The sequence below is a fragment of the Mchenga conophoros genome, linkage group LG14 (assembly GCF_057382185.1).
Source record: "Mchenga conophoros isolate Kocher_MC1m ecotype Shallow Benthic linkage group LG14, M_conophoros_male_GT1.1, whole genome shotgun sequence".
Taxonomy (NCBI): Eukaryota; Metazoa; Chordata; class Actinopteri; order Cichliformes; family Cichlidae; genus Mchenga; species Mchenga conophoros.
Genome location: NC_140539.1, coordinates 10,393,880 through 10,420,799, shown reverse-complemented (window position 1 = coordinate 10,420,799; position 26,920 = coordinate 10,393,880). Strand labels below are relative to the sequence as shown.

At 41.6% G+C, this 26,920-nt stretch overlaps 1 protein-coding gene across 1 annotated transcript; it reads right to left on the bottom strand.

Annotated features, from left to right (window-relative positions):
• Positions 1 to 972: 972 nt before the first annotated feature.
• On the bottom strand, positions 973 to 25,323 carry LOC146559356 (myelin protein zero-like protein 2). The gene is made up of 5 exons (XM_085245209.1): positions 25,093 to 25,323; positions 6,345 to 6,514; positions 5,725 to 5,935; positions 3,774 to 3,945; positions 973 to 2,308 (listed from the first exon to the last, which is right to left on the bottom strand). The coding sequence occupies exons 1-5, from the start codon at positions 25,145 to 25,147 to the stop codon at positions 2,149 to 2,151; spliced, it is 768 nt and encodes a 255-aa protein (XP_085101335.1). The 5' UTR covers positions 25,148 to 25,323; the 3' UTR covers positions 973 to 2,148.
• Positions 25,324 to 26,920: the final 1,597 nt, after the last annotated feature.

The following is a 26,920-nucleotide window of genomic DNA, read 5'->3' as shown; positions in this document are numbered from 1 at the left end:
CGTGGCAATGCTGAACACACTGTGAAAGACAATGGCTTGATAAATGAGTCATGGGCGAGGAATGGCTAAGAGCACCTCTCCTGGGAGTTTAGTTCTCAAATAGGTAAGAGGGATGAATGCACAAAGGGCAGATACACAGAAATCAATCACCTCGGTCGCATACGATGTGTTTCCTTTCAATGACAGGAGAGGGGAGGGGTTAAGAACAACAGCTGCATTGAAAATTTAATGCGTCTATCGTCCTTCCCATCATGTTTCTGCTTGCCTGGCCAAATAGATTGATAGCACAGAGAGTGGTGTCATTAATTTGCCCAAAAGTGTTTTGGGTGTTGCATTCAAATTTGGTCAATGAAGATAAATAATGCTCTAGAAAGTCAAAGATCCAGGTGTACATTATGTTATTTAAACATCCACAGTTGATTATTATTATTATTATTATTATTGTTGCTCTTTCTACTATGAAATATAATTATTTAACATCCCCCCTTCCATTTTTAGTTAACCCTCCTGCAGACTTGCTGACACTGTTAAAGTCTGTCACTCAGTAACTAAAGCTGGCCAGACTTTGATCGATGCTCACAAATGGACTGCCAAACACACACACAAACACACAGACAAATGTATAGAGTGACATATTTGTAGACATGACCAATCAGAATTCAGTAAACAAACCCAGACTGAAGTGACAAAGGCAGGTATGAGCATACTGGACCTGCAAGGAATGAAACAGTGATTCAGGACATTAATGTTTACAGGTACAACAAGTGTAAAGCTCTCTAGACGCACAATAAACACGCAGCTGTAGATAATGCATTAAAGATAATGATGCATAATAAATGCTGGATAACAAGATTACTCTCTTACATAATAGATGACATATATCAAATCACACTGAGCTCTAAGTGAAGGTCTGCATGTCCGTGTCTTTTTTTGTGCAGTGAACTGAATGTAGTCAAGAGTCAAGGGCCATGATTATTAGAAAATTCTCTTTTTTTTATTATTTTCTTTATAAAAGCTCTATAACAAATACATAGAATGACACTTTTTTAAAACAACATGATAAAATATTTCTGGCTTTATCTACAAAAGAAGAAAATAAAAATCTATAAACATAGTGCTCAATATTCAAATAGAAGTAAAAAGTCTGTCACACAAGGATGAAAGACAGGCAGCAAATTCATTTGTTAGTAGACACGATGCATTCACAGGCGCATGGAGGGGGGGGGAAAAACAGGCTCTCATTTTCAAATCAAAAGGGTTTTCAGATCTGACTGTGCGCTCCCACACAACACTCAGGGCAGGTGCATGCGCAGCTGCTTGCTCATGGATCAGATATTTGGCCTTGAGAAAAAATGGCAGCAATATTTATGCTTTGTTTCTCCATTTGATATGACACATTGTACGCATCTCTGTGTACTCGAGTAGGACAAAGCTACTCCTGACCAGTACTCGCAGGCTGGCGTCACGATGGTGTGCATAACCGACTGAAATGGAAGACCTCCTGTACATTATCTTTAATGACATTTAACTGTAAAACAAAGCCACTGTGTGAAAGATTAGCCCACAGGTACCAGAGATACTCTCCATTAAGACGATGAAAGAAAAAAAGCCTCAGTGCAATAAAGATCTGCATATATGGCTGATCATCAGCAGTGGTGTCCTTCTCTTTCTATCTAAATACAGTTCACGCCAATGTCTTTAGGGAAATCGATCGCTTGGTGCAGCTGATTTTGGTATTGACTTCCTACATGTAACAAGATCCACGTGTCACCTGGGAGACAGCTACTGATTAAGAATTGTCCCCTCTTCCCTTCAGGACAGTAGCCAAGATTTCAGGGTTACTTCCACAAACCCTGCACTTTTACTCACACATTTCTCCCCACATATGAATATTTCCGGACTCAGTCAAGTAAAACGATTCTACTTTTGTTCTGTGCTCATTCAGCCTTGTTCTAACCTCTCTGTGCTTGCTTGGAAAGTTTTCAAACTTTCAGTTTTCCTCACAGATTTGTACAGACTGCACAATTCAACCTCAGCTGCAGCACCTTTTTAATCTGACCCCCGCTGGGCCTGATGGCGAGGTCCACAGGTATCATCTGGCATCCCTCCGTCGAGCTTCCTGGCTGGCTCTGCTTCAGCTTCTCCTCCTCAATCTGAGTCGTCACCGCCATCATCATCATCCGAGTTCGGGCCTTCTTCCTCGGAGGAGCTCGAGTCTCTGGTGCTGGGATCTGAGATCATGCCGTCTGAACTGTCAATCTCTATGGAGGTCTCTGATAAGAAGAGGTGGACGGCCCTCGATGGGTGGCTGTGACAAACACGCACACAGATATGCACACGCAGGCGAACGGGGGAGACGAGCGAACACGGCACATATAGACACAACGGGATATGCATTCATGCATGATCATACATGTACACACCCACAAGTCACACACATTGGGGGGGCGGGGTCAAAGGACAAAGACAAGCAGACACAAACACAGCAGCAGGGACAGAGGGTTAGCATCAGCTAGGAATAATCTGTCCCAAATTAAGAGGAAAGGTTGGATGAACATCTCTCCCACATGAGCTCTGATTGGGTGCAATTATTTCCTTCTTATACAACTTTTTTTTTTAAGCAAGAGAGACACTTTGACTAAATCTGATCAGCGACAGCAAGAAGAACAAAACTTCCTCAACACCTTTCGCTTTCACGGTGTGACGCATTACAGTAACACTGTATTTCATAGGAAAAAACTAATAATCGTTGCACCTTTTACAGAGAGATCTGAAAACCCAAGAGAGAAGCAAAGAAAACTCCAGCGCCCAAGAAAAAAGGTGTATTTTTGACAAATTAGCTCATTGTTTGAAACAGACAGAAGGCCATTAAAATGGTTCAAAAGAAAAGAATTCAGAGCTGATCGTGTTAATGTTTCTGTGTTGTTATTGAATTTATACAAAAGTGCTGGTTAAAAATGTCTGTTTCCAACAAAGCAGCTCACCAACAGATCTTGATTGTTTCAAAGCACCTCGGTTATATTACACCAGTCACAAAATCGGGCTAACGATGACACAGGATGTCAGAGAAGTACAGCAATTTCACTTCAGCAGTGGAACAAAACAAAACAGAATCGTAAACCAGCATCCTCCTGCAGCTTCACATGAACCACGGAAGACTGAATCACACAGCCAATATTAATGACTAATGAAATAACAGCTTTGTGTGGGTTTCACAATATTACCATCATGTGGTGATTAAAGGAATTCAACAGAAGCGCTTTCATTGTAGCATTGTTTCTATTGTTTGCTGAACTACTATAACAAACATGCGCTGTGGTGCATTGCTATGTAGGAGTTTAAAATGCATCAGTAGGGAAGTAAGCAACAGGAATACACCATTGTTCTAAGTTTACATCAAAAGTTTACTCCAAACAGGAAGTGTGTTTGGAAGCACATTTAGTCTAACAGGAAAAGAGGATGCGATTAAACAGTCCTTTCTGAGAAAGGCGCGTGGTGATTCGCAGCAGTCTGGCTAAAAGGTCAGTGTCTACTGCTTTCAGCACAAAGGCACATTTTTCATTTTATGTCTGCTTTGTAAAAGCTGGCCCTTTGATTGGTCCAAATCTGTAGGATCCAAAGACTGCAGTTGGAGAGGAAGGAAGAAAGTGAATTGTCCGATAGGAAAAGAGCTGCAGGGAGGACCACAAGCCCTGATCCCCAGAGTTAGACTGAGAACGGGAGAGAAAGTGTGTGATTCTTCTTTTTTCTTTCCCTTTTGTCTCTTTTCTTACCACGCGGTGGGGTCTTTTCGCTCTTTGCGCGGGGCCTCCTCATTCCCTTCCAGCTCCCTTTGTCTCCTCCTCTTGCATCTCCTGCAGGATGCGATGATGAGGAGGAGGATGACTATGCCGGAGATGGCGGCTGCGATGGCAAATGCCAGCAGGAGAAGTCCGGAGAAAGAGGCTGAAAGTGATAGACAGGGATATTTATTTGAAAATAAACAACACCCTCAGCTCAAAGGCACTTTAACTGTGCTTTTCCAATATGTGTCTCCTGTAAGCCGGTATAAATACAAAAGCACTAGTAAGGCTACCAGGGCATCTTTAGAGACGACGAGGTCAGTGAGTCCACAACTTTGGTCGAAAGTGAAAGAAGTACAGCCTTTGCTTTTTGTATGTGCAGTAGAGGAACTTCCTCGTGGTGCCAGTTCATTTCTGGCTGCCAGTGATCACCTGACTTTTTCTCTAGTCAGGTGATCACAATTACTTTGCAGAATTCGAGCTTGGTTTCCACAAACACCTGCCAAAACTTTGTGTTTTTCATGCTAAGACTGTAAGATTAAATTTACTTCCCCTGTTACACTACGTCAGCATTCTAGCACTCACTCAGGTCTGCATACGTGACATCTCATAGCTGCTAGCACTGCTTTGTCTCATCTTGTTGACTGATTTTTTTCTGTGTTTAAATACTGATGCATAAAACACCAATCAGTCATAACATTATGACCACTGACGGGTAAAATAAACACTGATTATCTCTTCATAGTGGCACTTGTTAGTGGGTGGGATAGATTAGATGAACATTTAGTCCTTAAAGTTTATATGTGGGAAGCCGGAAAAAATGTTAGTGTGAGGATTTGAGCGAGTGCGACAAGGGCAAACTTGTGATGGCCAGATAACTGAGTCAGAGCGGAGTGTGGGGTGTTCCCAGTCTGCAGTGGTCAGTACCTATCAAAAGTGGTCCATTAAAGGAAGAATGGTGAACCAACGACAGGGTCGTGGGAGGCCAAGGCTCACTGATGCATGTGGGGAGTGAAGGCCGGCCCGTGTGCCCTGACCAACAGACAAGCTACTGTAGCTCAAAGTGCACAAAAAGTTCATGCTGGTTCTGATAGAAAGGTGTCAGAAGACACAGAGCAGTGTAGTGTTTTGTATGTGGGGCTGCATAGCTGCGGACCAGTCAGAGTGCCCATGAAAGCACCAACAATGGGCACGTAAGCAGAACAGAACCACAGAGCAATAAAGGAAGGTGGCCTGGGCTGATGAATCACGCTTTCTTTTATATCATGTCGATGGTCTGGAGAACACCTGGCACCTGTTTTAGGCAATGTCCTGTGGGGAAACCTTGGGTTCTGCCATCCACGTGGCTGTTACTTTGACACGTACCACCTACCTAAGCATTTTTGCAGACTATGAACACACTTTTATGGAAGCAGTATTTTTTGATGACTGTGGCCTCTTTCAGCAGGGCAATGCACCAAAATGGTTGAGGAATGGTTTGAGGAGCACAACAACCAGTTTTAGGTGTTGACTTGGACTCCAAATTCTCCAGATCTTAATTCAATCGAGCATCTGTGGGATGTGCTGGACAAACAAGTCGGATACCTGGAGGCCCCACCCTAAACTTACAGGACTTCTGCTGCTAACGTCTTGGTGCTGGCTACCACAGCCTTCACCACCAGTCTCTTTTTTTCAAGGATATTATTACACTAACTTGAATTTATTTCTAATTATTTATTTATTATTATCTTTATTATGCTTTTTATTATTATTTGATAAAATTAATATTTATTTCTTTAACATTTCTAAACTTTTCAGGTGAATTGCACATTGTGTTTTTGCTGGTTTAACTTGCGTTGCCATCAAATGTTTGACTTTCCACCATGACATAAAATGTATAGCTAGAAACGTTCAATGAAGGATGTACGAAGGAAAATGTTGGCTGAAAATTCAAACTGCTGACCTGTTTCAACTACTCTCAGTTTAATTTCTCCATCCGGGCCGTGGACATCGGGTGGGTTCTTCACTTGGCAGATGTAAGTGCCGTTGTAGATGAACTTGACCTCTCGAATTATGATGGAGGCATCGCTGCCCATGATGTCACCAGCCCAGGAAATGCACTTTCTGAAGAGTCCTTCTTGTGGAAGAAATGGTTTCCTTTGGTAGTAAAATACCTGCAAGAGAAAATTGGTGGATACATTTAGATAGGGTAACGGCAGGGAATAGTCAGAAGTTATCAAACTGAGTCCTCTGCTGCTGCTGCTGCTGCTGCTGCTGCTGCTGCTGCTGCTGGAGAGTGAAGACATTTTCTTCCAGCAAAGAAAGGAAAATAAAAGCCCAGACTTGCCCAAATCTCCCGCTTCTTACTCTATCTATTCTCAATATCCCCACACACAAGTATACAAACACTGGCTGTCTTGAATGCTCCACAGGGAGCCAGATGACTCACCGGTTCCTCTCTTACTTGGATGAGGGGGCGGATGCTCCTTGACACAATGAGGGAGGTTTTGTGGTTTGTTCTCACTTTTTTTGTCTTTGCAAAGACACAGACACGCACACATTCACCGACACGCACACACTCACCGACTGCCTTGGACCCCCCTTAAGTGGCCTGAAGCTCCACGTGATGACGACATCATCGGGTTTGATGGGAGACGAGCTCTCGAAGGTGCACCTCAGACGAACGTCTGTGCCGTTGACCGCCTCAACCTCCTCAGATGTGTATATACGCATCCCGCTGACCTGCAGCATGCCTGCAACATGTGAGCATAAATTGCAGCAGCAGAATTAACACAGTGGGTGAGATCAATACATGCACACGCAGATGGCGGGTAAAATAATCTCTGGAATGCACAAGAAAAAAATACAACCCAATAGGTGTTGTACAAATTCACCCTCATCAGTAATTCCCTTCTTTTTGAGTACATGCAGTGTACTCAGTGACCCTGCTTCTGCCTACGCAGTGCTGCTGCAAGAAAAATCACTAAGTTGTCACTGGAAATACACAGTAGCCTATATTAGATACAGAAATCCTTCAAGTGCTAAAAGTAGGAATTTACTAACGCACAGCTACGATCAGAAATCCGCTTCATCCCATCACATTTGCTGAAAGATTTCAGATCAGGAGCCAATTCTGTGACACTTTGTGAATAATGGCCAATTTGATCACTGCGACTGAGAGAAGCCGGAAAGTGAGAGCCTGCAGTATATTAGGTGGATGTGGACCATGTCAGTCTTTACAGTACGGTGGAGCTATTAGACGAAAAATGGATGGACCTGAAGACTGGGGAGGGATATTGGCAACAATTTGGCTCCTCCATAGTATGATGGATAGAGCTGCCCAGAGTCAGCGCTGTTACACATTTACACCATGTGGAAACACACACACCTAGCATGCGGTGGGCCATGAATAGACGTGTTTAATGCTGACTTTCCGTCTGGCAGCCCATCAGTATGGCATAGGGAGCCAGACGATTATGTTTTCCCTCTCCCAGAGATCACAGACTCTGACAGCAGATCCTTGATGAAGTAGTCTCCTGAGTAAGTGTGTTTGTGTGAGTGCAGGTTGATATGGAAGTCTGTGTGCGGTTGTGTAGTTAAAGCCACCAGGACTATTTATAGAGAGAGCTCTATATTCTAAAAACAACAGAAGCCATGTCTAGTGTTTTTCAATACCAAGAACACAGCAGACATCCTTCTGCAGGGCTAGTAGCTGCAGTGAGCTCAGGGTAGCCCAGACTTTTCCTATTGCCATTAGCACTATCTCTACAGATTAAGCCAAACACTTGAAAAGAATCGTACGTCTGATGGAAAAGCCCTCTCTGGCCAGACTGCTCACCTCAGTGTCTCATACCTGGCCTTGATTTTATACATACTAGGTTATAGTGAAGTATTTAGTCATCAAAACATCAGAATTAAATAAGGAGACGTTATTAATCAGTTCATTAGAAAAAAAAAAAGGCTGAACAGTAATTACATCTTTGTGACAGTGTTAATTATTAAAGATGTGAATAATATATAATATAAAGATGGATTAAGCTGTCCTTTACAACGTAAACTCTCAGTTAAGTAATTTGAGGTGGCTGGTGAATATCAATATAAGGCTTCAGGCACAAAACATCAGCAGCAGCAGCACAGAAATTAGAATAGTCTTGCAAAGCAGGCAAATTGAGCCATATTGTTACCGCTGGTTTATAATCACTGTGTGCATTAAGGCAGGAGCTTGCTGGGAAATGTTCAGCGGGGGCTTAGCTCCTTGGGCAGTGTGTTTTGTTCCCTATCAGGCTGGAGAGAGTTTCCTGTGGGCCGGGATGAGACCAGGCAACCCCTCGCAGCATTAAACAGACGAGCTTCTCTCTCCCTGACAGTGCTCTAACAGCCTAATGTGTTTTAAATGAGTCTGGTGAAACCTGGGAGTGCTGCGTACGAGTGAGCAGAGCAAGGCAGAAGATACCAATCTTGAACTTTTCAGTGCTTTGTTGGATGCACTTCAGAGGCTGTAAGCCTTAATTCACCACCTTTCCACCTCTTTCCTTCCCATCACTTGGCTGTGTGTATAGGAGCATGGAATTAATGGAGAGAACTGGCTGTGTTTAGGATGTTCATTAGGTCAAGAGCATCGACACTGGCTGCATCAGCACAGCCGCTTAATGACTCCCTCTCGACGGCAGGTGTGCGGCCGTGTGCACTTCTTCAATCCTGACACTTGAGTCCAGGCCACAAGGATGTCCAAGAAAAAGACAGGGAATAGCAGAATCGAGCAGGGGTTTGGTTCAAAATGAAATATTTAAAGACCTGCTCAATTTTGAGTGCTATGACTCCCTAATTTTGAGTTATCAGTACAGATGACACCGCATGGCATGGTTTCAAATCTGCTTTGAAGCGGCCATGGCGTTCCCGAGGTCTACTCTTCTAGCCTGTTTCAGTGTGAAACCAACCAGTGGCTTAATTAAAGGAAAATGAATTAGACTCAGAGCAGCAAGTCATCACATTTTAGAAAAGCATCACAAAAAAACTATAAATATTACTACTCAGTGTCATACAAATGTCTGCTCATCTACATCTGAATTCCCTGTGAACGTGATATCTTCTTATTTTGACTTGTTGAACAGAAGTCATGCAGTGGGGGCGTGTTGCTATCTCCAACATACTGCGATAAAGACTCAACGTGCTGGACATCCCTGAAGAAATGTTACGCTTTGCAACTGATGGAGAGGCTCCAATTCAGAAGCGCTAAGTGACCTGATCAATCCTAACCACGAATCACTGGCTGTCCATGATCCTGTAAAGCATGTTACAGAGGCAACGAGTCATTTCAGATGTTTGCCAGCTGTTTGGTTCTCTCTCAAAGTCTAAAAGCCTTTTTGTTTATCTTAGTAAATGGACCAGGGGTCGCCTATCCTGTCTGGAGATTTGCAGAGATGTAACTAAAAGACAGGCAGCACACTATAGATGAGCCCTCATAGCAAACAGCAATAAAAGGAGGCCTTGTTTCAAAGTTTACATCTTCTTTCTTGAAAAAGTAGGAATATACTTCAGCTTTCTATTTAAGTATTCATTTATTTGGGGGGACAGCATAATGTGCTGTTGCAACTTGAGATTATGTCGTATTAAATATTTAAGTTGGCACGACGGATCAAATGGCACTATTGTTTAGTTCTGGCATGCTAAACTAGCAATAAACTGTTTATTTTGTTGTAAGCTGCATTGATCCCCTGTGGCCATAAGATACAAAAGCACAAAACAAGACACTGAGAATATTGTGCAAATAGCTTCATTTCTTTTTAAAGGAGATGAAATATTCTTGCAAAAGCAGTGATTAAATTTTTAAATTCTACAAATGTTACACTGACAGCAGCAATAAATAATAATTAAGCTAACAAGCATCATAGTCCACTGCGGTTCCATGTGCTGGAATACAGTCCCCTGCTGAATTTGTAACTTTGCTGACTTGCAAAGAAATGAACAGTCTCTAATTTTTATGATAGTTTAAATTTAATGGCGATGGAGAGAGAATATGAACCAAAACTCCAGAAGATAAAAAACACATTACATCATTTCCATGTCATTGAGTGAAGTAAGTATTTGATTCCCAAACAAAGCATGACTTAATACTGGGTGGAGAAACCCTTGTTGGCAAGAACAGTGGTGAGATGTTTCTTGTAGTTGGTCACCAGGTTTGCTCAGCAGGGATTTCGGTCCACTCCTCTTTACAGAAACTCTCTACATCCTTTAGGCTTCTTGGCTGCTGCTTGGCCACTAAAACTTCAGTTCAAGTCAATTAAATTTAATTTATACAGCGCCACGTCGCAACAGCAGTTCCCTCAAGGCGCTTTATATTATATTATTGTATTATACATACAGAGAAAAAACAACAATCATATAACCCGCTATGAGCAAGCACTTTGGCGACAGTGGGAAGAAAAAATTCCCTTTTAACAGGAAGAAAGCCTTCCCTCCACAGATTTTCTAAAGGAGTGAGGTCTGGAGATTTGCTAGGTCACTACATTACCTTAACGTCCATTTTTTGCCTTGGTGATATATTTTGAGTCACTGTCATGCTGGAAGATCCATCCATGACTCATCTTCAGTGTTCTGGCTGAGGGAAGGAAGAGGTTGTTTTCCGAGATGTTATGGTACATGCCCCCATTCATTAGCTCCTCAGTGGAGTGAAATTAGAAAAGTATTAAGGTCTCCACTTCTGTGTTTGACTGTGGGGGTTGTGTTCTTTGGGTCATACTCAAAATCTGTCTTCTTCCAAACAAAGAAACATCTTGAGTTTAGTTTCATCTGAATACAGCACCTTCTCCCAAACCCTGTCTGAAGCACTTAGATGTTCACTGGCAAACCTAACAGGGACCTGTACATGTGCCTTCATAAACAAGTCCATTAAAGTGTAGTGTGTTATCAGTGGTGGTATTGATGTCTATTGTCCCAGCTGTCTTCAAATCATTAACACTGTTCTCCAGTGGACTTTTGAGAGGATCTACCATCTTTCTTTCTTATAATCTCAACATCTTGGATGGAGCTTCAGATTGAGGCCGATTGATGGTCATTTTATACTTCTTGCATTTCCAAATAATCTCACCAATAGTTGTCACCTTCTCACTAAGCTTCTTGCTGATGGTCATGTAGCCCATTACAGCCTTGTGCAGGTCAACAATCTTGTCCTTTGACAGCTCTTTGGTCGTGGCCACTGTGGTGGAAAGGTTGGAACACACGCAGATGATTCTGTGATAGGTGGGCTTTATATACAAGGTCTGTTTTTTACGGACTTCTGGTTCACATTCAGTCGTGTCCAATAAAATGGAACTACTGTAAAAAATGATAGACTAAACATTTCTTTGAAAGCTTGCAAAGTTACAAATTCAGCAGGAGATGAAATGATTATTTCCTCCACTGTATTGCAATTATACGACCAGCACAGAGAAGAAGAACCAGAGAAGAAAGGGGGTACATTTCTGGTTAGAAGTCAGTACTCACAGCTAAACTCTTTTATTTTCACATCCGAGAAGTGACAGAGGACCTGGAAGATTAGCAGAGTAAAAGTGCAGTGCCTGTGCTCCTCTACCAAATTGTTTAAAAGCTTACACTGAAATGATTCACTGTGCTTCAAATGCGAGCGGAGGAAGCAGGTCCTCCGGGCCATAACACCTCATTTCACATTTCTACCCTCAACCAAGTCTATTTTCGAGTACATGAATTTAAATAAGTGTTACTAATCTCTTTTTGAGCAACAAAAAAGTACGCGCTTTCAACTGTGCCGTCCTTTTGACGCACGCAGAGCTGATTAAGAATTAAGGTTAATTAGGTCTTTTTAGAGGGAGAATGAGTATTAGCACGACGACAGCAGCATTAGGGTTATGTACAGTGCTTCTAACAGTAATTTGTCCCCATAGCTAGAAGTGCGTGATCACTATTTAATTTGCCATTAGCAGGCACTAATTGCTGAGGGGGACACATGCCGTTACATGAGTAAAGACATTACCAGTGTTGAACGGACCCATTTGGGGAAAGAAACAAGAAATAAGCAAGAAGCATAGGAGTGACTTATTAGTGCATAGATGGAGCTAGAGATTAGCCATGTCATTCTACACAGTTGCAGTCTGTAAGGATTAGATACGATAATGATGTTTGTTTGCTTGTATGTCCACTTGTCTCCTCCAGCATAAGTTTCTGTCCAATCTCGTTTGCTCAACTGTTTATGTCTGAACATCCTGTCCAGCCAATGCCGACCACACCCAGCACACAGAGACAGAGAGGGCTTTCACAGCTTATTAAGTTGGAGCTATGTAGACTACGGAAGAGGGCATGGGAAGATTACAGGCAAATTGATTTGTCCTATTTGTGTTTGTGTGCAACTTGCTACTTTTTTCTTTTATTTGTGTGATTTTTTTTTTTTTGCATTTTTTTTTACTCTTTGCAGGCAGAATGAAAAACTTTCATGTAAAAAGTTTTATCTAGAAAGAGTTGGATTCCTTTACAGAAGGAAACAGAAATTCAATTGTCAGGATGACAAGAAAACACAATATTTCAAAAATCCCACAACCTTTTTTTTTCTAATTGGAAATATTAAATACTGTGAAGCATCTGAATGACATCAGTTACATTCTTCACTGGTAATTAAAAAAGACCAAATTAGAGTCTTTGTGTGAAATGCGTCTGTAACCCGACGCCGTTACAGTTTAAATGAAAGACTTTCCCACATGGGATTTCCCGCCAGGTCAAAGTCTTATCTCTCCCAGACTTCTGGAGAAAGTGCGTATGTGCATGCGTGTATCCTTGTGCATATTTTTGTTGATGTAAACGTCAGCTGTTCGTGTTCCTGAACCAATACAGTATCGGATACAGCTAGGATCATAAAATATTGCCTTTCGTTGTTGAGTGGATATCGACCTGTGTGGGTTCGCTGGGTTAAGCCCAAGGGCCCATCTGTTGGCACAAGTCCACATGCACCCACACACACACACACACACACACACACACACACACACATTCACACACACGCTTCAATAGCTGGTGTTGGCGCAAGTCCAGAATATCTATCAATATCCCTTATATATCACAATAAAATGAACTTGCTGAACCTTTAATGCACTTTATTCTGCCTGTCAACACTGCTCGGTACAAACTGCTCTGGCCCACTGTTCTGTCTGCAGCCGGAGAGGGTAAGTACTTTCATCTACTGTAATAATAATCTAACAGAGTCCTCTTGGCTGTGATTGGTTTTGCTTGGCTTGGCGGTCATCCCATGACTCTATGAAGCCTTGCAAAGACACAGAAATTATTAAGTACTTTCTGACCTGCATGTATGTATTTCAACCGGTGGCAGTGAGTGCAGGCAGGTTTATGAGTGCACAGCCTCATTCAAGGACGCTTCAGTGTTGCTTTTAATCTCACACTGCCAGACATGCAGGTATGTGTGGAATGAAGCAGTTGGCAGGAATCACTTTTATTCTTATTATTCTTATTAAAAGCTTAAAAATATTCTGGTTTTGGTATTCTAAAACTTTCTTTTGTGCGTGGTAGTGCACTGGTTGTTCCGGGTGCTATGCAGAGGTTAGCAGGCCTATTTCTACATGAAGCTGTCTGCTGTCACTTAGAAGCAGCGCCCAGAATGTGTGGAGCAACCAGAGTGTGGGGTCTTTTCATGTTTCCACTTTCATTTGGTCCCAGCTGTGAAAAAGACCAAAGTCATAACATAGCAAGAACTAAGGGGCGAAAAACATCAATAATTGTCCTTTGTGGTCAATATTTGAGGCTCCTGCATCTCCTTTGTTGACCTTTCTGACCTTTTAAAACCAATTTAAAACAGTCAGAATTTCAGAAGTTACTGCAGTTTGAGCCTTAACACAATCCGTCTCGCGTCATAGAGAAAGAGTTACATAAACAGGGTTCCTTAGCAACCATTAGTCACTAAGGAAGGAAAAAACTGAGGACTTTTTATCAGTACTAACTCCTGAGCCAAGGCTATAAAGTCAAAAATGATTATTGACTAAAGAGCCATCTGGGAGAAACTATCTCCGTAGTTAATGACTACTGCATAATAATCTGTGAATCTGACTCCCCATTTTCATCTTAAAACGACAATATGTACTTTTTCATTACAGATTACATTATTATTTTTTTAATTATTCTGTTTGTGTTGCTTCAAGCTGTTGATTCACATTTAATCAAGTAACTATGAAATAATGAAGCCCTACCGAGTAAATACTGAGGAACCAGCAAATATGAAGTTTCACTTTAGTTGAAAAAGTTAATTAGATTATCCTGAGGAAATAAGGACGCACTGAGAGTGACGCATCACTGATCTGTTCCCAGGCTGGATTTTTTCGTTAGTTATTAAAGTTATTTACATTTTTTTTTACCCTTGGAAGATAAAACTGAAGTATTTTTATTATCCAGGTTAAAAAAATACCATCTCATAGAGTTCTGCCAAGGATGCATATCACGTCCTTCCATCCATTCGCTTCCGCTTATCCTTTTCATGGTCGCGGGGGGCGCTGGAGCCTATCCCAGCTGTCATAGGGCGAGAGGCAGGGTACACCCTGGACAGGTCGCCAGTCTGTCGCAGGGCCAACACACAGGGCCAGACAACCATTCGCACTCACATTCATTCGCACATTCACACCTAGTGACAATTTGGATTTTCCAATTAACCTATCCCCACAAGCTGCATGTCTTTGGACGGTGGGAGGAAGCCGGAGTACCTGGAGGGAACCCACGCAAACACGGGGAGAACATGCAAACTCCACACAGAAAGACCCCAGCCTGATGTTGGAATTGAACTCAAGACCTTCTTGCTGTGCGGCAACAGTGCTAACCACTGTGCCACCGTGCTGCCCTCATAGCACATCCTGCACAACATATTCTTCACTCACTTGCTTTCCTACTTCGTCAACTGACCTTTCTCTCACTCGTTGGTAAACCTTAGCTAACCAAGAGGCAGGCAAACAAACTAAGACCTCTGCTGACTGCAATATTTTGCTTTGGTTACCAACAGCTGTACTTCCACAGCTTAAACATTTCCAGGCCGTTCTGGGTGTGTTTCACGCTGCAGAAAGGCAATGCTGCGTGGTATATAGAGCTCTTATCACAGCTCCTCAGCAAACCTTCTCTGTTGGGCTTTGGGGTTTGTTGATGCAGTTGCTCATAAATATGCATCTTTCTAAAGCAAGGGGAACAGAGCTAGTTTAAAAACAGAAGACACCATTGATTAGATGGTAAAGTATATCCACTAAAGTATATCCAGGCAGCTGTGAGTCACTGTGTAAGTGGTATTTTCTGCCAACCTGCGCTACAATTTGCAAAGAGGACGTTAGGTCTTATAGGGAGGCAACACTGCAGGAGAAATCGAGCAGCTGACACAACTCTCCGAATCAGGAAATTGGTTTCATTACATTATTTCCTTGTTGTGCGTGTTTGTGCCTTTCCTCTCCTCATTACGGCTCAGAAACAAAACGGAGCGCCGGAGGAAACCTGATTCTCTGTTACGCCGGTTTTGGAGGAAACACTTAGGACAGGAGCAAACACACAAAGAGCTCAGTGGATTACAAAGAGCCTCTTCTCTTCTTTGTAAGATGTTTCACAAGCCCAGGTTAGTTTTCCCTGGTTTTAACAAGGCCTCGCTTTCATGAGGGGCTGGACTGAGGGCTGGGAATAGCAGGTTCAGGTAACAGTGTGTTCACAGAGGAGGGGGACACAGGGCTGAGTGTTGACTGGTGTAATGGGAGGGAACCCCTGAATGAACACAACTTTGTTTGAGATACTGACATGTATGCTTTCTTTATACAATTCAGTTTTATTTATATAGGCCAAAATCACAACAGTGGCCTCAAGGTGCTTTATATCGTAACCCCTTCAATCAAATAACCCCCCTATGAGCAAGCACTCGGTGACAGTGAGAAGGAAAAACTCCCTTTTAACAGGAAGAAACCGCCACCAAAATCAATTCAATTCAATTCAATTTTATTTATATAGCGCCAAATCACAACAAAAGTCGCCTCAAGGCGCTTCATAATCAGGCTCAGGGAGGGGCGGCAATGTGCCAAAACACGATGGGGGTGAAGACAAAAGACACGCTGTAAAAAAGAGTCAGAGATTAATACAAATTCCTCAACCCATTAGAGAATGCTCTACACTCAATTTGTTTAAGGCAAAGGTTAAAAACTGGTTATGGACAAATCAAGTGTGTGATCATGTATGAGTTGTATAGTTTTAATGTTTTATTTGGGAACAGAATGGTGTGTATGTGTAAGTTTGGTGATGGAGTTTTTATTATGAATGAATGATGAATTTTTATGAATTATTATGTCTATTTTTTATGCTTAAGGACAACAGATGGAAATTAGCCCTTGGCTATAATCTGGTATGTTTACATTCATGTAATTTTTTTTTACATTTATGTTCATTAACATGCACTGTCCTAAATAAATAAATAAATAAATAAATTTCCATTCACTCATGAACAGCTGGCCTTAAGTGATCTTTCTACTTTGTACTGTTTTACAAAAGTTACGGCAGCCCTGAGAGTTCAAACGCACTGCAACTTGAGAAAACCAGCAAATGCGGCTCACAAAGCTCACACAACTCAACAGAATTTGAACATAAAACAACAGAAGAAGAATTACAAATGAGTGTGTTTTTGGGAAGACAATAATGAGAGAGGTGAGGGTAGGTGAGGGTACCCTCACCTATGGCCACGAACTGTGGGTAGTGACCGAAAGAACGAGATCGCGGATATAAGCGGCAGAAATGAGCTTCCTCCGAAGGGTGGCTGGCCTCTCCCTTAGAGATGGGGTGAGAAGTTCGGCCATCCGGGAGGGGCTCAGAGTAGAGCAGCTGCTGCTCCACATCGAAAGGAGCCAGCTGAGGTGGTTCGGGCATCTGACAAGGATGCCCCCTGGGCGCCTCCTGGGTGAGGTGTTCCAGGCATGTCCCACCGGGAGGAGGCCCCGGGGCAGACCCAGGACACGCTGGAGAGATTGTATCTCTCGGCTGGCCTGGGAACGCCTTGGTATTCCCCCGGATAAGCTGGAGGAGGTGGCTGGGGAGAGGGAGGTCTGGGCCTCTTTGCTTAGGCTGCTGCCCCCGCGACCCGGCCTCGGATAAAGCAGATGAAGATGGATGGATGGATGGAATAATGAGAGAGACCAGCTCCAGAAGTAACCCCCCCCCCCCCCACCCCAAAGAGCAGAGGATTTGTCTGTGTTGTGAGGCAGAAAATTATGCAAGGTACGGTGTGTTTTAATCACACGGTCCATATAATCATTTATTACATGCTTAGCTGTTTCCTGCCTGACACTTCCAAAGCTGTTCAGTCACATTCATTTCTCCCCCAAAAAACTTTCATATTTGTGTATCAAACTGTCACACAGACCTGTTCCATTCAGGTGTCCACACCTTTGGCCATGCTGTGTTAAGACATGAGGTCACTTTGAGGTGTCTCTTTTCTCTTGTCCATATTTAGGTCTGAAAATTAAACGCTGAACTGCTTGGTGTCATTCTTTCTAGTAACCACCAGGGGGCTGCACCAAAGGGACAGCACAGAAGTCAATGAAAAAATGGCCCTACATCTCTCCTGATTTATGACCTTTCCTAAGGGGGTTATGATCTCAGTCACTACTGGACTGAGGGTGTCAAGTCTTTTTTAAAGACAGCATGCTGCTCAGTTATGGTCCCATTTCCTGTGAAATTGCTAATAAAGCTGGGTGTGCTATAGGGCTTGGCTTCTTTGAAAATGACAAGTTACTAGCACATGAACACTCAGCGTCCTATTCTTTGAAAAAACTAGTTTAATAGCCAAAATGTTCAACTTAAAGCTTTATAAATTGCAATAAAACCCAGTAGTTACTGTTTTGTTGGTGTGGTCTATTCTTTGCATACAGTCTATGACACTGCCGCTTATTCCAAATAAAGCTGAAATGTAAAATTAATTATTAACAAGACATGACAAGCTAAAAGCTTTGATTAATTTACTTTGGAAAGCTGTTCCTTGTTTATAGGAAGACAAAGAAAAATATTTCTCCCAATAAAACAAGTCACAAATTTTGTCACTGCAATTTCTTTCTTATTGTGATTTGAACTCTTTAGACATGAACTATGCACAGCTAATGTGTCTGAGTACACTTAAAGGTCATTCCAAGCAGGGACCAAGCATCAATCTCTTTTTGAACACTTTCTTCCTCGTCTTTTTTCTCCCACTCCCCCTACTTCCTCCTGGCCAATTGTAATTCATCAGGCGACGGTGTTCAGAGGAAACGCGAAGTGGGTGAGTGAGGATAAGAGTTTAATCCATCAAACCGCTTCCACTCCCACCTCGCGGCTGACTCAGCTCCTCTTCGGGATTACAAACTCCTGAGGGGTTGGGGGGCGAGGGGGGTCCAATGAGCGCACTTCGATCCAGCTCACCCACAGCCCTCAGGCTTCTCTTGGACAGACAGTCCAACCCTTAATAGACAGCCTCACATATTTACTATGCAGCAAAAAAGATGTAGGTTTTGCGTGGTATGAGTCAGACTGCATGTGGTCTTGCTGTGGCTTTCACCTGTGCCCCCCCCCCCGCCTCCCCGAGCAGATAAATAAGTGAGGCAGTGACAATTTATACACAGATCAGAGACCAAAGTGTGGAGGGGGTGCAGGCCTTTGCTCTCAGCTGGCTGCCTTAAAGGGGAACGTGCCAATTTTACAAATAGAGATCGCTTTACTTCAGAGAGAGGAAAGAGCTACTCTGTGAAAAGAGTTACATAACATGGTCTGGCTCTGTCTGGCTTTTTAGAAGGAATACTATGTAACTCAAGATGGAGGAAACAAAACATGGTTCCTGTAAAATGGAAAGTTGGATTTTAGACACACTTGCTTAGTTCTAATGCTGGTTTGTTTGTTAAGTCGGTCTAACAGAGTCTCACTGCATTTAATCAAAGATTCATGTTCACTGTTTCTTTTTTGTGAACAAGCACACAGACAAAAGTAGCTATTTCATAAAAAACTAATTGTATCAGTTACAGTGTTTCGATTTTTACTCAGAATTCACTGAAGAAGCTAAAGTTGAAATCCTAAAGGGGAAGGGTCTTTTTCTCTGGTATCACTTTTACACAGAGGTTATGTTTTCAGATACTTTTTGGGCAGTTTTAAGGAAAAGTAACGTCTGAATTCTGTCTCCACACTGAATCTGTGCATCTCTTTACATTCTGCCTCGACTTAGAGCTCAGGATGACACAGTGTCTTCCAGTGATTCAGCTCATGTGATGTTGTGGACTGATACTGTGAGGTCGTTTCACAGACTGTGTGGCTCTACTGTTGCAAAAGGTTTTAGAATTAGGAATTATACGCTGTCATCTGTTCAGCAGAAGTTACAAAGTTTGCAGGAATCCCATTTTTCTCTCCAGTGGGATTTCAGCCTATCATGGGTAGTCCAAGTTTCAGACTTGGGGTGAAGTTGAAAAATGTTGGAAAACAGGGTCTAAAAAAGTGGGGCCAAATCCTCCCACATGAGTCCTTTACCTCCTTTTATCATTTTCCTTCTCATTCATTTAAATTGTGATTACAGCACAAAAGCTTACAGCGGCTTTTGTATACACTGAAAAAATTTGCAGCCAACACATGAAAGTCAAAAGCTAAACAATGGAAAGGAAAATAAGGCAAAGTAACTCTCTCAGCTGGTGAAATACTATCGTCATGGCCACAGTTATAAGTTTAGTATTTCCTAATTCGTTTTTCTTAAATTTCATTTTAACTTTTTGTTTCTAATTCAGTTTAGCTTCAGTTAGTCTCCAAAGTGGGTTTTCTTCATTCAGTTACATTTTTATTGTTTGAAAATGTTTAGTTTTTAATACTTTCAGTCTTTTTAATTATTATTGAAGTCAATTCAGCTCAATTCATTTTCTTTTATACAGCTCTAAATCACAGCAACAGCCTCAAGGTGCTTAAAGACCCTACAATAATACAACAGAGAAAACCCCAAAAATCATATGAATCCCTATGAGCAAGTGATTTGGTGACAGTGGGACGGAAAAACTCCCCTTTAACAGGAAGAAACCTCCAACAGAACCAGGATCAGGGAGAGGCGGCGATCTGCCGAGACCGGTTGGGGTGAGGTGGGGTGGGGTGCATGACATATGTCAGAGGGAAGATTCAGGAAAATCAGCGCAGGCATTACAGTAAAGTCACAGCAGTTTTATTTTTTGAAAGCAGCTGACGCTCTGTCTTCTAGCCCTTTAAGACCTACCATAGAACCAAGTGCGCCAGAGCTTATATTATATTTTTACATGCTGTGGAGCCATTTTTTTGGAGCATTTCAAGTTGCTACACATCAATACAACCATTATAGCCCCAATTTTAATAATATGTCTGCATTAAGTGCATAGTAATTACATAAATTGCAAAAAAGTGCAATAAACTACAAAAAAATTTAAAATCGTTTTTGATTTTTTAACATATATTTCTAGTTAGAGAAAGAGGCTTATCCCTCAAAACTGTAAATACAAAAAAGTTGCACAAACTAGTTTCCCACCACAGGAAATTTATTTTAAGTGTCTTCATAGTTTTATTTTTGAGATACACCAATTTTCATATATTGCAGGAAAAACGAAAAAATATATTATAGTGCAAATTTGCAAAAAAGTAGCATATGCATCAAAATCAAATATTTCCAGCAGTGCAATATGAGTCCTCAGCATCCCAGAAACGACACAGGAAGTCATAAAGTCAAACATAACTTTTAAAAACACAAGTATAGGTTCATAAGGCCACAATGGTAAAAAAACGACATTTCCGCAAAATGACGTCACTCCCGGTTTCGGGCAGGTCATGCCGGACATGTGATAGTTCACGCTGATGGACGTAGGAAGTGTTACAAACAGCTGATCGGATCGGCAAAGCGTGTTTCTGGAATATTATGTTTTTGTTGCTGCAAGCGCTTTTTATGCAGTTTTTGCAAAGCTGTATGTGGAAGGAAACCGTGACCTAGGACAAGCTGATGGCATAAGATGTAAGTACAACTCCTCCGGTTTCATATGCAAAAAAATTATTGCGCTAGCTTACGTGGTTGCAGAGCTACCAGGATTTAAAAATAGTTACGCAAAATGGAGCGTGCCCGCTCTGACCGGCTTTAAAGGGCTAGCTCCTACACTCTCTTTTTTTTTTTTTCTTTTCTTTTATGTAGAAACCTTTTATTTTCTGAGACTCCATGCTTATTTATGCATGCACAGTGCCATAAAATTGAAATATTTGGTAAGATTTTGGCCTCATTTTATTCACACAATTCCCTTGGACTATATTTACTGGATGAACAAAGCATTTTCACTCAGATACTTTTTTTTTTATTATTATTATTTTTTGTGTGTGTTTATTGAGATCCCACACTCTCAATAAACACTTCAATCAGCGCCTCATCGGGCAAGTTGTTAAAATACTTTTACCAAACCAACAGACGGGTCATTCTGCTCCAGTTTGTATTAAATTGTTATGGTACAAAGTTTGAACGTTTATAATGATTGCTCTAAAACTATAACTTCATCTATTAAATACTTTTGAAGATTTTTTTTTTTTTAAATGTTGGTCTACCTACTTTTTTGTGCATTGAAATCTGAGAACATGAATATCTTGTAAAGTATTAAAGGTAACAGCCTGAAATTCTCCCAGGTCTTTATTACAATCAAAATGAATCTGTAATTTGGGACAGATACAATAAAAAAATGTCTGAGTATTGGCTAGTTCAAATATTGTTATAAGGCCCAGCACTCCCACAAAGTCACATATTTGATGGTACTGGAATTATAACTCACAAAATCATTTTTCTTAAATATATGTATAATTCTTCATGTTAAAACCTGGTTATCACCATCTCAAATCAGGAAATTATTGGATGTTTTTTGCTCAATTAGGTATTATTTGAATTAACTTAATGTAATTTTTGAAATATGGTTTGAATTTTTAGCTTATTTTTAGTTAACTATAGTCACCTTGGTCACTACTCCTCTGTTGAGTCAAAAAACGGTTCAACTTAACGATAACTTAAGCGACAAAAATTCTCAAGGTCCTCCTCCCCGCAGATAAGATGACTACGAAAGAGCTGCTGATATTCTGTGGAAACTGTCGAGTTATGTCATGCTGTAAACGTACTGGGGTGGGTCGTTTGAACTTGTACATGTGCGTGTTTAAAGTAACTCTAAACATCTTTGGGAATGATTGGCCAGCCAACAACTGAGTGCATGTAAGAAAAGTGACTACACAAGCCAAAAAAGCCACTCTCACAAACATACGGGCTTTGCATTTGCACGAGACGCAGCGACTCAAATGCTCCCTGCACCCAGATAAAGGCATTTCAAACCCCTGCTTCCATCTGGAGCCGAGCACAGCTTCTTGACATAAGTGCGGGGAGCACCTTGCCGTCATTGTCAAATATTTTTCACATGGGCCTCTAAACCCTCTGTGTTGGGATTGGTGCACCCTTGCATACAAGGCATTCGTCACTGTCAACTTAACACACCCCTCTAAGGTAATTCCAATGCACCACAAAGGCCAGGCGTCCCTCTAGTATGTCAACACAGCACGGCAAGTCAAAAAAAACCACAGTCACACTTTGTTATGTTGACCTATTATTAACATTGTTGTGGTGAGATTAGAGACCCGCTGGCAGGGAGATAACAGCTACATCCCAGTCAACAGAGCCTAAAGAAGCTGCTCCTTTACTGTCAACAAGGCAGAGCTAAGAAAAAGCTTAAACAATCACCGTTTATATAGCCCGGCCTGGAAAGTCGCAATCGTCAGCAGCCATTTGTTCGCATGTCTGTGCGTCTGTATGTGTGTTAAACCTGTAAGTCGGGACAGGCTGACACACATTAGTCAGTGTTTCATGCGTCGAGGATCATGTTTAAGAAAGAAAAGAACAATTGAAACAAAGCGAGAACAACAGAAACAAAAAGAGATGTACAGTAAGCAGAAGAGGATGGAAAAAATGTTCAGTTGGCTGTCTTTATTTGGATGATGAAAAGGAAAAATGAGAGAAATCTGGTCTAAGTGTTTGTTTTTGCTCTGTTTTTCTTCTTCTCAGCTGGCAGCGAGTACATGTAACTGAGTTATTGCTCTGCTGGCTTTGAAGCTAAGTGGTCAGACGTGGGGGAGAAAAAATATGCCCGAACTCAAACCCCCACTTTCATAACAAATGGATGAATAATGCAAAAGTACTGAACAATTTAAACAGGCCCTGTCTATTCGCTGTGACATGTCTTACAAATTGGAAAATTCCAGAGGAAGTCTGGTCACTGTAAGATTACGGTTCAAATCCCGCTTTCTCCTTTAAGACATTTAATCAGCACAAAAGAAGAGAGTAATGTGGGGCTTTTAAGAAATGGCATGCCAAACCGCTACTGCTACAGATAACAGCAGCAACTGCTGTTATTTTCACTTCATTTCCTGTTTCCTGTATTTATGTATATCATTAACTATTTGATTTCTTTATAAAAGAAAAAAAAAGTCTGTTGAAAAATGTGTTTCAATTGATGCTGGATTGCCTCCAAGAGGCCTGTGCTGCACAACAGGTCAAACAGACTGCAGTTTAACACTTTGATTTGACAGCTTTCAGGGGAAAAAGCTCTTTGTGTTTAAACTCCTGTGTTTTTATTCAGTTTGAATCTACTCTAACACCCTCCACCTCCATCACGAAGCAGGAAAACACAAGAGCTTTCCACAAAGCACAAATGCACTACCGAAATAAAAATGTATCCAAATTTGATAAGGATCAAACTAGCTGAAGAAAATGAGCAACAAAAGAAACCCCATTGCTCTTAAATATGTCTTGATTTAAATATGATTTACTGAACTTAAAAATAAGAAATCCTGCCAACACACACTTTTCAAAAAACACACACAGCAGGAGTTCATTACGGTTTTCTGAGCCGTGAAGGATTTTTAACACTTGGTGACGGTGATGTTTAGCAGCAGCAGTGTGATTGTTCTCTTTGTTTCATCCTAAATCATAAAACTGACTTTTCTGTTTGCAGCAAGTCTACAAATGAATACAAACTGGCTTTGATCGCACGGTGACAGGCTTTTGCAGTCGAGAGAGAAACATCCCATTTATTTTGCATAGAGGGCTGCATATTTTATACCCTACATGGCTCGCAAAAATGTTGCGCTGGCTTGTTTTGTCATGCCTGCCCTTTTTTTTTTATCAATAAAGCCAAAGGCAATGGTAGTGATTACAGCACAAAACGCTCGAGAACTGAGGTGCTGCTGAGCTGTAATCAGTCCCAACATGCTCCTCTTCATCCACATGCTGTTATTTGAGGATCCGTTCCTCTGCATCCACGCGTCCTCCTGCTCCGTCAGTGTCAGCCTGTGCTGTGACTGATCTGCAGGCACATGCTCATTGTAAACATAAGCAGCTTGCCACTACAGTGAATCCCTACATGGTGCTTTGGCAGTGGATGGACATGTTCAATCAATATAATCCACTTAACCGGGATGGACGGAGATTACTTCAAGGTTAAAGCAACCTGGCTTCTTGTGAATGAATTGCCACTGATTGATGGGCCAACTGATGCTATTAAAACATGTTCCATTAGTCGTGCCAAAGCAGTGATTAGATGTTGGCTGGAACTTTTTTTAGAGGTGGATAAGATCTATGATTGTTCATTTCCCTGCGCATCTGACAAGTTGTTATGATCCAAATTACATATCCTGAACACCAGCCCCCCTTCTCTTACGGCCCCTCTCTTAACGGGAAGCAGGTGGACTTATCTGAGGCCAGCGGGCCACTTCACAGTCTCTGTGTATGTAAGCACGTTAATAGACAGGAAAGGAGTTTGCGTGAAACCACAAACACAATGGGTTCAATGTCGGTAATTGCTATTAAACCATTATCTTGTCTGGAATGGGCCCCACTATGGGTATTGTAAAGCCTTTACAGGAATTCTTAAGTGACCCACCCAGTGCCACTGTGCCAAGTTCCCCACTTCCCAGTGACGCAAGACACCGGTCTGAGATGGAGGTTAAAGGTCCCTGGGGAGCTTTAAGTAAAAGCCAGCGTTTTTACTCTGAAGCTGTTATTATTGGAAGCTCTCTTTAAGGGTCAACCCAGATATGTGACACTGTGTAAACTTGTGGAAAGCACAGACGCAAAAATATACGCGCAAATTGCCAGATAAACCAGGCGTAAGTGTCCTTTGTATGAATATAAAAAAGCGTGTTATTGGATAACTTTTAAGATATTAAGATACATTAAAAAAAAAAACATAAAAAAATTAATAAATTTATATATCACAAAAAATATGTCAAACGGCAACTCACATTAAACCAAAATCACCGTTTCACTCAAATGAGCGGCTCTCACCTGACGCTGCGAGTCCAGACAGGACGGTGAACACATAGAGCCCCTTTACGCACATTGGATGGACGGTAAGAAAGCGACCGGTGGCGGTCAACCGAACCACAGAGACGCGATACAAATCTGTGGAAGCCCTCTGGAGAGGGATTGAATCGTGAAGTCGCGGTGATTCCTCGCCTGCTCCTCGTCTCCCAAAGACGCGTCCCAACTGGCCACTGCCCCCTCGCAGTTCATTTTTAGCACCCTCCCTCCACATTTTCGGGCGGAGTAAAAGTCATCCACTTTCCTCGCCGCCCTCTTATCTCCTTTTCACATGTAAAACTTAGAGACGGAGAATTCTTGATGGTCATACAACCTAATCTACAGCTACAGGCTTGATGCCACGCGTGGACTCTTGCGTAAAAATTTAACCTGGAGGCCAAATCAGTATTAAAGAGTTTATGGAAATGTACTAGTTCTTTTACAGCATTATTATATTCTCGTGTTATATGATGTAATGTGTTATCATTAAATGAAACAGCAAAAGCATGTATTTATTTATTTACATACATCTACATTTTCTTTAACGTGTACTTATTTAGTATTTTACTTATTTTTTATTTTGTGTATAATAGAGACAACAGACGCATTTAAGAACAGTCTGGATGTGATATATAGAATTTCCACATATTGAAGCTACTGTAACCGTGATATTAAATTGTAGCTTTCAAACTAATTTGATAGTTTATTCTTTACATGCTACAAATATGATTTTAATATCAAAGTGAATTACATTGACTTCTAAAACCAAACTTACTTGAACGGCTGTGCTCATGAAACAGGAGGATGTTACTGTGATGCTTCTTGTTGACCAGCAGAGGTATGTGCGCAGTTTACCGCCTTGAACCACTTGGGGGCAGAGCCGCACTTTGATGTGAACACACTGGCTCTGTAGGTCCAGTCAGAAGCCAGTGAGGAAGACTGGTTTTCAGATCTCCCCCTTTTTTATTGCTCAGATGCCAACATGTTCTGCTGCATTTTGACTTACAGACATAAGTTTGCATGATGTGAATGAAATTGATACAGTGGGAATACAAGTTAATTAGTAAAGTGAGGAATGGCGGTGACCCAGGAGAAGGTAAGGAATCTGCTCGCCGGCTGGGCCGATCTCTGTGGAGCCTGCATGTTCTGCCTGTGCCTTTCTCTGGGTCCTCTGGTTTCCCCTCACAGCACAAAGACATACATGTTAGGTAAACTGTGATGGATGCTAAGTGTAGACGTGAGAGTCCATAGCTGGATTGTCTGTTTTTTGATGAACATGGTGACCTGTCCAAGGTGCCATGGTCTACTCTGCATCTGTATAGGTTGAGCCCCCTGCTACCATAGCTGGTTAAGCTAGGCCAAGTTATCTAAAAATAGATGTACATGCAGTGATACTGCCTTTTGTATTACTTGTACTTTGTATTTGTACTACTTTTTAAACACTTAGTTTATTATACATTTTTGCCAATAGTTGCTAAACACATCTGTTCTGTGTCTTGACTGCAGACAGGCGGGTGAGGTGAGTGGAGCAGATGTGTTGCAGACACACAATTACAAATGGACACGTTGAAGGCACTCGATAGGGGCTCTAAACAGCAATGTCTCTATGCACTTGACTCATGAGCTGATCACCTAAGTCACATTTGAAACCCGGTAGTGAACAGTCACACTGTTTAAGCGTTTATTCATAGTTAACACACATTCTAAAGCCATAGTTATTAAAATGCTTTTTCAGTGCCAGGGTCTTGATGTCTGTCGCCTCCAGACATGTTCGACTGCATGACAACATTTTATTATCATCTGTAATTCTAAC